The sequence below is a fragment of the Podarcis cretensis genome (assembly GCF_951804945.1).
Source record: "Podarcis cretensis genome assembly, chromosome: 3".
NCBI lineage: Eukaryota > Metazoa > Chordata > Lepidosauria > Squamata > Lacertidae > Podarcis > Podarcis cretensis.
The window spans coordinates 91,799,108-91,810,325 of NC_137172.1; the positions used below are offsets into that span (position 1 = coordinate 91,799,108).

An 11,218-nucleotide genomic window follows, 5' to 3' on the forward strand; every position below is an offset into this window, starting at 1 on the left:
CAGGGGGTTGGACTCGATGGCCTTGTGGTCTCTTCCAACTCTATGATTCTATGACCAAATTGATACCTACACGTTAAGATTTCTGAGCAGGTAGAATAATAGAGGGAGTGTGACTAGAATATAAAGTTTCTCACAATTTGCCTTGGTCCAGCAATTTGTAGCTCTATAGATAAAAAATAATAATATAACCTCCCCCCCCCCAAAAAAAAAGGCTATGGAAGTGTTTACAATGTAGAGTGCAATCTACTTTTATTAATTTTCAGCAAGAAAAAAGTGCACATCGTTTTCTTTGCATCTACTGCAGCAATCCGCTTACCCCAGAATCCTCTCCCTATGCAATGTTCATTTACCTGCCGTGTGTGTGTGTGTGTGTGAGAGAGAGAGAGAGAGAGAGGGAGGAAAGGAAGTGTGCGATGTGACATTTTTGCAGATGATGGTAGACACTGAAGCTTTCTAGAGAACAGAGCAAAACAGGGCTTGAGGAACTTTTGGAATTCAGCAGCGGATATTTTTTATAACAGAAGTATCAAAATACTAAAACAGTTAACTGTACGGGAGCAAACCAAATACAGCTTATGAAAAGTTAAATCATTGGCACATCATCAGATGCCTACATTTTAATACCGATATCAAATATGGCTATAGCTACCTATTTTAATATATCCAGGACGCTACTATTCCCCACACACAGTAAAATAGGCTAGATAACTCTGGGGGAAGAAAAGCAATGGATTGAAAACTGCTGGATGTTCATGTGCTTCTACAGTCCTATAGCTGCTTAATCCTGTATCTGCCGCAGAGTGAGGAAGCGCTTCATATGAGTCCATTTTTTAATTGGTAGTCTTCTCACTGAGGGTAAAGTAAGGGAATTTTGCCAAGCTTCTTCCCTTTTAGCTATGCCTCTGTGCTCTGAATGCCCAAGAGTTGGTTTAAGGGCTACATAGACATGCAAGGTCCTCTGGTGTTGCTTTCTTCTTCTTCAAATTCCAGGGAAGCAGCAAATCTTTGATTTATTTGATTTCGCTTTTAATCTTTCCCGTTGTTGCAGAGGTGCCTCGCGGTGGATTTCTGGTGCTCCAACAGCATGATGGATTTTTCAGAGTTTTCTATGTTTCTGAGAAGAGTCTCTAGCCGTCTTTTGATTTTCTTCTGATCTTCTATCGCACATCCAATTACAACAGACTGGAATTTTTGGTTAACAGGTCCAGCAGGCACCTCAGATGTACAAGCACCATAAAGTGACATTAAGCGGCTCTTGGAGTCTTCCAAATCATCCAATAGTTTGCCAACTATTTCATCGATCATCCGTGTGGCATGTAATAGGGACTCTTGCTGCTGGGGATTTCGGATGGTTTCTACTGAAACCTCCACCGTGAGCGTTCTGCCCATCAAACGTTTAGCAGTCAGACTGAGTTCTTCTCTTTCACCTGCATTTTGAAAGTGAAAACGTTTTGGATTTAAAGCTTTACATCAAACCAACGTGCTGTACTAAGTTAGAAAAGTCAAGCTAAACTAGTAGTATTATTTGTATAATTGCCTCTTCTACCGCACAACATAGAAGCTGGGAGTGCAATCATAGTTCTAGTGGGCTTGCAGAAAAATTTTCTCTCTTAGGAGAGGATTTTGACTTGGCCAATATTGCAGCTATCCAAGCAAAATAACAAAGTGTTTCACCTATCAGGTGAAGGGGTTCAAACATTGTATGGTGTGTTTTCCAAGAATGTGAAATTATGAGTTTTATGAATGGTATACAACTGGTGTCGCTCCACAGATGGAAGGCACCCATTAGCAATAACAGTGAAGGGAATTATTTTGGGTGATTTCTCCTGCCTCACTGCAACCTTCTGTTCCTCACCCCAATAGGACTGGGATATCCACACGCCCATGGCACTTTGGAGTGAATTTTGGGAGCTACAGGGAGTAAGGGAAATTGCAAAAATAGCCTCCTTCCACCAATTGGCTACTACCCTATACGGTATATCTTTTTTTCATTTGCCCAAAGTGAGTGAGTGATTCAAGAACTGCTGGACTCTTACCTTCACTAATGTTCCTCATATCCTGGCTGTTTTGTATGCCATGAATCATTTCTAGAAGTGATTCCTTTTCCTGCTCCATTGAAGATGCTGTATCGCGCAAAGCTTCAACCCTGGGAAGAGGAAAAACCAAATAGGAAGAGAGTTTGTAAACAATCAAATGTTACCCCTAGTGACGTTCTCTAGCAAATAACTGAAAATAATTGCTCATTCATGGCAGTACCAATTCATTTTACAGTGGTACCTCAGGTTAAGTACTTAATTCGTTCCGGAGGTCTGTTCTTAACCTGAAACTGTTCTTAACCTGAGGCACCGCTTTAGCTAATGGGGCCTCCCGCTGCCACCGTGCCGCCGGAGCACGATTTCTGTTCTTATCCTGAAGCAAAGTTCTTAACCTGAAGCACTATTTCTGGGTTAGCAGAATCGGTAACATGAAGCATATGTAACCTGGAGCGTATGTAACCCGAGGTACCACTGTACATTTAGAGTAGATAACTAAATTACTTGTGCTGCCCATATTTTTTCCTACCATGCAAATAAGGGCGGAAGAAGGCCATTGCTACTGAGAAAATGGCACAGTGAAGAGATTGATCTGCTTGTGGAAATTGCTGCTTTGGCCTTTTTGAATGGAATTCAACTATTCACACACACACGCACACACACACCTGCAATTGTGTTCCTGCAGGGAGGTTTAAAAACATTTTCTTGAAATTGATTTGGGGTTCGCTTTATTGTGGAACGAGGGCCAATTGGGGTAATCTCTCTCAGAAAAGTGATGCGGGGAAGGGGTTTAAACATGGCATGGTTCTTTTATAAAACCTTTGAGACTGCTGCTCATGGATCTGCTGAGTCATGTCTGTTCGATCCTCTGTTTCAGCTTCAGGAGAAGTGATGTATTCAGTCATGAATGTCTACAGAAAGACATTTGCGCTAGAAAAACTCACAGTGTTATGAGAACTGTGTTCCCTGCTCCTGAAAGATGTAATGGGTCTCTTCTACTACTACAATGTATGAAGAGGCTTTTATGGGTCAAATCAATGCTGTGCTTGCTGTGTGTGTGTGTGTGTGTGTGTGTGTGTGTGTGTGTGTGTGTGTTTAACTGCCATGCCCACTGTTACATTCATTCACATATCTCATTAGAAATCCCATTAAAATATTCAAAACCAACCTTACCAGCAGGACTAGAATTCCCAAAAGTATGGTTTTCTGCTTCCACAGAAGTAACTTGTTATGTTGGAGTTAAAATTAATTTCACTATCTTGTCGATCACCTACATTCATTCTACACCGACAGTATGGTTGTGTTATCTCAGTGGAGTTTTATGTTTGAAAACAGAGAAGTCCGTATTGTTTTACACCTGTCTTTTTCCAAACTGTCAACAAAAATATTCATGAAGCTAAGGTAACAGAAAAGCCTTGAGCTTAGTTCTGTTTTTGCCTAGTGCCTCTTCAAACTGCTGATGGGTGCGCACATGATGGGGTGCTTTTTCGTACAAAACAATTATTCATTAATTAATAATATTACATTTATATCCCACCTTTCCTCCAAAGAGCTCAAGATTCCTCTCCAACCCATTTTATGCTCATAACTACCCTGTGAGGTAGGTTAGACTGAGAGACACTGACTGGTCCAAGGACACCTAATGAGCTGCTTTCTGCTCACAGAAAATTAGCGTGGTGGAGAGAAAATTAGGCTAGAACTCCTTCTCTCAGATCTCTAGCTCTGTGTGCAGGGTTTGTTCTGTCAGGAAGAGTGTTTTATCAAGCGTGCAGCCACCTCGTTGAACGCTAGGCCTCCATCAACTAGCAGAACTTCCACAGCCAAACTGTTTACCTGGCCCAGTCCAGTTCTAGGATATCCTCTCTTATTTTTCTAAGCTCTCTAGCTTCCTTTTTTGGAGATGGAATATATGTTATGAAAGGCAACAGCAAGAGCAGCAAGCTATTTCAGCTTCAGCAGGATTTGAAGGAGATAGCTTTAATGCTGTAATGTAGTGTAAGATAGTTTTCTATTTCTACTAAGCAGCAAACTAGTACTGTAGCATTGTCTCTTATTCAACAGGTTACAGCTCTGGCGGGGTTTGTTTGTTTGCTACCATTGCCTTTAGCAGCAAGCTAACGATGCAAAAATTAAGTATGTGAACCCTTCACTTTATCACAGGAAAAGCTTCCTCGGCTAAGTTCCTTCAGGTCACACACTTTTTAAGGCCCGAAATAGGACAGCTGGGGCGGGGAGGGGGGAGGCTTAATTGTGTGCCCTCGTTTGTTCCCAGGTTTTATTTTGTAGAGTCTATTTTTAAAAGGTGTCCTGTGAATTCTTCAAATGGTAAGAGCTTATTTCCCACCACCTATGCACACACCTGGATGTTAGCAGTCAGGCAACTCAACTGTGTGGCTTAAGCTCTGGGGAATGGAAAAGGATTGATAATGTTTCTGATATAAAGATTTCCCTGCCTTAAGGAAGTGGAGATGGAATGGAAGGTTCTCATTTTGAATCATATATTCCTGACAAATTAAAACCCTAAGCATATTTAGCATTGAGCAAATCCCATTGAGCCGAGTGGGACTTAGAATCCTTAGGGCCCAGGCATTGCCAACAAAAAAAGGGTGCTCAGACTCCATATGGTTTGTGGAATGACAGCTGGGGCTCCCAGGTCCCTCCTAGTTTGGAACTATATATAGGCCTCTCCCACCATGGCACCTGTGTACGTCACTCATAAAGCTGGACCATCTTGCAGCAGCAAATTTCTTCCTCATTCTTACACAGATACTGAGGGAAAGTGTGAGGCAGCTGCAACCGGCTATGAAGTTAAAATGCCCCAACATCCTGCACGAGGTTGTAGCTCTTGGAGCTACACACGCACTCAGTTACCGAAGCATAAAATAATTGCTTGCATGGGGGGGGGGGGAAGCCATTTCAAAATAAACATGCATGTACATATATCCAATCATATAGCACTATTCAGATAAAGCGACCAGGAGCAGCAAACAAATATTTAAAACAAACATTTAAATATTCAAATCAGCCATCAATCATATCTGTAAAACTCAATAAAAAAGGAACAACAGGGAATAACAAAGGTCACACTGAACTAAAACAGTTGAGAAAACACAGAAGAAAAGAGCCTAAGCAACTTTTGTTTATTTTATTTGTTTATTTTATTTTGACAAAGTAATAATCATATATAAATAAGAATAAAAATAGCATTTTTTTAATCTGTTGCTGAAATGACATTAGAGAGAGAGAGAATTCCAAAGTTGGGGTGACGCAAATGAAAAGGCTCCATCACAGTCCACCTCGCTTCTGCATACAAAGGGGACTCAGTGATGAGGACTCAAGGGAAGATATTAATAAACAAGGATGTATTTGTGGTCTTCAAGGTACCCTGATCCCAAGCTATTTAAACTTTAAAACTGAAGCCTGAAATGAACCAGGGGAAATGTGTTTCTATACATCCAGTTTCACTTAATGTTCTATGATTAACCGTATTCTGTTAACAGCCCCACGGACAGCGAGCACCTTGCAGTAAGTTGCAGTAATATGTTATCACCTCCATCCCCTTTGATATATGGCAGCAGAAGACCCATATCTTCCACAGCCTCCTATCTGACCTAACCAACTCTCCTGCATGCACCACCAGAGCACCTCATCAGATGTCAACGAGTCCTTAGATTCAAATGGCAACTCAGCTAACAATTCCCTGCGAAAGCTTCCAGCAAATCACTTCCAATCAACCTCTGTTTATTATACATCCTGACCACTGGCCAGGATGGGGGTAATAGGTGTATCACCCCATCAAGAGCACTGATTTCAAAATGCTGGCTTGCATTTAAGGAACAAGGCCTTGTTTTTAAAGTAGGAAAGTATCTTGTATGTGTGTATTAGCAACTACAGGACCTCTCCCCAATTAGTAATGACAAAGGTCAAAGTGCCTTCTGGTGGACCCAGTCTTACACAGATAGGTCCCCTCAGGCATATCCAGTAGTGGCAGCAGTTGTGCGGGGGGGGGGGGGGCTGAGAGATGGCATTTTAATTCTTCACAGTGCCCCAGAGTGCCAAACTCATGTCACTCTGGAAAATATAAATGGTGGCTTGCAGTGACATGCTGGGTGAGCCCTGACAGCTGCCCCAGGGTGTCAGGTGCTGATGCCTGCATTCAACTTAACATGTCTCTTGACACAATACACAGATATTAAAATGCACACAAGAGGTTTGGCGACAGAAGCACCCTTCACATATTAGGCTGAAAGTGGGAGAGCAGGACTGGGTGATCCATCTCACCTCAACTTTCATAAATTCAGCTCAAGGAGAACAAATATTCTCCTCTTCCCCCCGAACCCCAAAGTGAACCTTGCTTTTCCAACTGCAGAGAAAAAAATCCATTAAAAAGTAATAATCCTATGTGCAAAGGATCTAAAGACATAATGGCTAGCAGTAAGGATGGCACACACGATCCTGTGCCCCCCTCATTCCAGTCAGTATGTGAAAAGTGCTAGGGTTTCAGACATCACTTTGATTTGCGAAGGAATAATCGCTGCTTTCCCATGCCTGACACCACTGAAACCATACCTGAACAACAAAAGGAAAACTGGCTGCGGGGGCTGAGACACCCGGAGGGGCAAAGCAGCACTTTGCAAGTTTGCAGAGCGATTCTAATCAGGGGATTATTAGAAAGATAGATTAGTCAACATCCCTCGCACGGGGATTAACAGGGAGCCTGGCAAGCAACAAAAGCCAGCCCCATAAGGAAACCCTTCAAAAGGAAGAACCCCAACGGGGAGAAGAAGAAGTCATATTATGATTTGACTCTGCTTTTTAATGCCCATTGCAGGAGAGCAGCTCTCTCTCTCTCTCTCTCTCTCTCTCTCTCTCTGCCTCCCTACTTTTTGCAAAGCTGCTAAACTCCATCTCTCTCTCTATATATATATATCAAGCCAAGCCAAGCCAGACCACTGCCCGCCCCGTTCCCTAGCCGAGCCCGGCGGGTGTTACCTTCTCTCCAGCTGGTCCAGGCACTCGAGCAGGCGGCTGGATCGGTCCGCCATGGAGGTGGAGCGGGAGAAGCGGCCCCGCAGCTGCCCCCCACCCGCTTGCTGCTGGCCGCCGGCTTCGGCGACGCTGGAGTTGCTTCTGGAGCTGCTGAGCTTGGCCTGAGCCATGGCGGGCCGCGAGAGCCAAGACGGGGCTCTGCTTCCCCGCCCGCCGCTTGCCTGGAGAGCGTCCCCGCAGGCAGGCAGGCAGGCAGGCAGGCAGCGACTGCAGCAGGGCTGACACCCGACGCGCCGCCAAAGGCGGCGACGAGCCGCCCCCTCCCTTAGGAGAAGAGGGGCCCACCCCGCCCCTGCCCGCAGGAAGCGCTCTGCACATGTTCAGAGGCGCTGCCGCCTCCCGGAACCTATCGCATTCTATCCTTGCTTGCTGGTCGCCGCACTGGAAACCGGGTCTGTGGCTTAAGCTGCGCCCTAGGGGTGAGGGGAGCCCAGTGGTGTGTCATTCGTATTTGTTTAAATGAAGCCCTTTAAAGATAATTCCAGCCTTGGTGAGAGAGGTGGCTCCAAATGAATGCCTTAGAAGAAGGGCCATTTGTCAGCAACCCTCCTCCTTCCCGCCCTCTTTCGCGCCTTGCAGTGGGAGCGTCATGGGGCGCCATCCCTGCTTCCCATTAAGGACATGCTTCTTGGTGCTTTCCTTTCGCAGCTCAGCTAAACGTGTCCCTCTTGCTGAGAAAGTGGCTAACCTTTTTTCTCTCCATCATCCTGACGCATATCCTAAAGTGGAGAGGCTGTAGGTTTTTTTTATTTTTAGGTGGGGGGGGCACTGCAGTCCCTGCAGTCTCTTGAGCTGGAGCCAAAAGTTTGACAGAAACTTTACTCCCATTAACTGCACTGCAGTTTCAACTCTTTTCCCTCCTCTTCCTTAAAAAAAGAAAAGGTAAATGGGGGGGGGGGGGAGAGAACCCCCTGAAGATCTATTACAAACTTCAGCAGGACCAAAGCAATTAAAAAAAATATATGTATTTTAAACAAATATTATTTAGAACACATAAAATACAAAACCTTACATTAAAAACACATGACACAATGAAAAGGACCTAAAGGCAAGGCCACAGATAAAAGTCTGCAGTATAGTTTCAGGGTACAAAGTAAATTACACTGTACCCGAGTGGCTTAGCATAAATCTGCAAAAGGATATTGTAGATATTACCACTAAATATTTGAATCTTTAAAAAGATCAACTGATTAAATAACTGGGCATTAAAATTTAGATAACATTATAACGACAATTAAGTGAAACCACAAAATCTTTTAACTGTGGAACTGTTGGTCTCACCTCTATCTCCTGGTTAGGACAAATTTCATTAAGATTAATCTGCTTTCAAAATATTCCTTTTATTTATCAACCTACCTCTTAAACATGAAGCTGCTCCTGCAAGATGGCGGAAAACAATACTACGCATTACTCAGTGTGGGAAACTCCATGAGTAACAAAAAGGAATTTGAAGCGGGTGCAGGAGTTGACTGGCATTGGTAGGATTCTTTCTGATAAAGCAACTACAGCAGAACAGGAAGAAATCCAGGTAAATTTAGCTAACCTCTTGTAGTTTCAAAATAATGACAAACACGCAGCTGTCCCATACAGGGATTGAACCTGCAACCTTGGTATGGTTCTTGGCTGTTTTTATTACTTGGAGTAACATTGAACGTTTCCTGAGAAGGGTACTTGTGTAAAAGGTATATAAAAAAAAACATGCCAACATACTCATTTTGGCTGGTGTGAAAAGAACAGAAAGCAAGCTAGCAGCAACTAAGTGAATGGAGTGTTTTGAGGACCATCCTGCATATTGCGCTCATCAGAAACATTTTGAGAGATGAATGTGCCCTCGCTCCGTATCAAACTTGCAATTCATCCTACAGAAGCTACAAGATCACTCCCCCCCCCAGCCTAAATTTCTAATCATGTCATTAATTTTTGGGCTAAAAACTGAAAGAAACAGACCAATGTTTGCAAAACTTCCTGAACTGGTTTGCTTTGAGATATCTTTTACTCCAACAACTTGATGAGTAACTCTGTACAACCTTATCTTATATACAGATTCACACCCCGTATGTGCATGAGTACATGTGAAGGAGACTTCATGTGATGATCTGCACCTTTGGTAGCATCTTTGGAGAGGCTTGCATAGGCTTCTTCGCTGAAGATATCCACCACTGGGGCTGCTCCTCAGTCACCATGTGAAAAGGCTGCCATACCAAGTTTAGCATATATTGCAGGATTTAAAACAGATTTGTTGATTATCATAGAACTCATTACTGAACCAGATCTTTGCTCTTCCTACAATATAGTACGTTGCAAGTTTCCTAAGAGCGTTCCGCACTGGAGTCAAAAGGTGGGAAATGGGAATCCTGCTGCCTCTCCCTCTAATGCATGAATACCATAAGCAACAGATTCTTCGTACTTTGGGCTGCTCCTTTGAAATGAGGGTTTTTTGTTTCGCCTTAGAATTCCGAGGATAAAAAGTGTATTAAGCACACCAAGTGCATTTGAGCTCTTCCCGAAGAACAGATAGCCAGCATGCATATAAGAATTAAAGGTAAGGGGACCCCTGACCATTAGGTTCAGTTGTAGCTGACTCTGGGGTTGCGGCACTCATCTCGCTTTTCTGGCCGAGGGTGCCGGCGTACAGCTTCCAGGTCATGTGGCCAGCATGACTAAGCCGCTTCTGGTGAACCAGAGCAGCGCACGGAAACATTGTTTGCCTTCCCGCCGGAGCGGTACCTATTTATCTACTTGCACTTTGACGTGCTTTCAAACTGCTAGGTTGGCAGCAGCAGGAACCGAGCAATGGGAGCTCACCCCATTACAGGGATTCGAACCACCGACCTTCTGATCGGCAAGTCCTAGGCTCTGTGGTTTAACCCACAGTGCCACCCGCGAATTGCAGCCCACCAACCTCTGGCTGGGAGGCGACCACCAAACTTTACCGAAGTGCCATTGTCATGGAAGTTATATACTGTATCCAAGAGCTGTTTCTGCTTTAACCAGTGTGGACTCCAAGAAACATGCCAATATTCTCGTCAACAGATTAGGAGTAAAAATTGTATGTTGTGATTTTTGAAGGAAGTTGTATTACAATCCATTCTCCTAATGAAGAGCTTCAAAACAGGATCCAACTGGCAGCCTAGTACATCAGCTTGGTGGCAGCATGGCCTGCAGCTTATCGAGGGAGCCCGTAGCTAACTGGCTAGCTACAGAGGAATGCAGAAGTGGGAATAGGGAAAGTTATTCGCCAGGAATAGTACAAGCTACTACTGTTCCAGATCCAACAGCCCAGAAAAGTGATCCTTACCAAACCAAGGCATAACCCTTTCAACCTTAAAGAGATAGGAAACTGTTATGAGACATTCTGATCACCTCCATTAATAAATGTTCAAGTTTTCCCATTAGAGTGTAGGTTAAAGGTAAAGAGACCCCTGACAGTTGCGAACAACTCTGGGGTTGCAGCGCTCATCCCACTTTACAAGCCTCGGGAGCCATTGTTTGTCCATTCCGCAGTTTTTCCGGGTCATGTGGCCAGCATGACTAATCCGCTTCTGGTGCAACAGAACACCAACGCCAGAGCAGCGCATGGAAACACTCTTTACCTTCCCGCCAGAGAGGTACCTATTAATCTACTTGCAGTTTTTGGCGTGCTTTCAAACTGCTAGGTTGGCAGGAGCTGGGACCGAGCAATGGAAGCTCACCCCGTCACGGGGATTCAAACCACCAACCTTTTGATCAGCAAGCCCAAGGCTCAGTGGTTTAGACCACAGTGCCACCCACATCCCCTACAGAGTGTAGGTTACATACTTCTAAAGGTAGGTCACTTTTTTTTTAGGTGGGAACCTAGGAAACTAATGAAAACAGTGTGCCTCTATATGGAATACCTTCTTAGCAAGGGTGAGCCTTCCCAATCAGGATAATTTACTAAAGGTTCCTGACATTTTTTAAATGTATTCATGGGTTGATATATAGTGTGTGTGTGTGTGTTTGCAGTTTACTGCTGCAACACAAAGTTAGATGGTCACTCCAAAGCAGTCCTTCAAGAAGCCTGCACTAGAAACAGTGATTTAAAATTACCACCTTTTGCATTCAACACGTCTATGCATGAGTCAAATGGCATTTGACTGAAATGAGGACATACTGCA

At 44.0% G+C, this 11,218-nt stretch overlaps 1 protein-coding gene across 1 annotated transcript; it reads right to left on the minus strand.

The window, feature by feature from the left end:
- Positions 1 to 221: 221 nt before the first annotated feature.
- BAG2 (BAG cochaperone 2) lies at positions 222 to 7,264 on the minus strand. The gene is made up of 3 exons (XM_079970586.1): positions 7,026 to 7,264; positions 2,037 to 2,146; positions 222 to 1,427 (listed from the first exon to the last, which is right to left on the minus strand). Exons 1-3 carry the CDS (start codon positions 7,190 to 7,192, stop codon positions 1,027 to 1,029), a joined length of 678 nt encoding a protein of 225 aa, XP_079826712.1. The 5' UTR covers positions 7,193 to 7,264; the 3' UTR covers positions 222 to 1,026.
- Positions 7,265 to 11,218: the final 3,954 nt, after the last annotated feature.

Bases quoted from the DNA above. Each gene is read 5' to 3' on its own strand.
- BAG2 (XM_079970586.1), bottom strand. From the start codon at position 7,192: ATGGCTCAGGCCAAGCTCAGCAGCTCCAGAAGCAACTCCAGCGTCGCC. The intron at 2,147-7,025 runs GTAACACCCGCC...TCCTCTTCCCAG, and splicing joins CTGGACCAGCTGGAGAGAAG to GGTTGAAGCTTTGCGCGATA. The intron at 1,428-2,036 runs GTAAGAGTCCAG...TTCAAAATGCAG, and splicing joins TATGAGGAACATTAGTGAAG to GTGAAAGAGAAGAACTCAGT.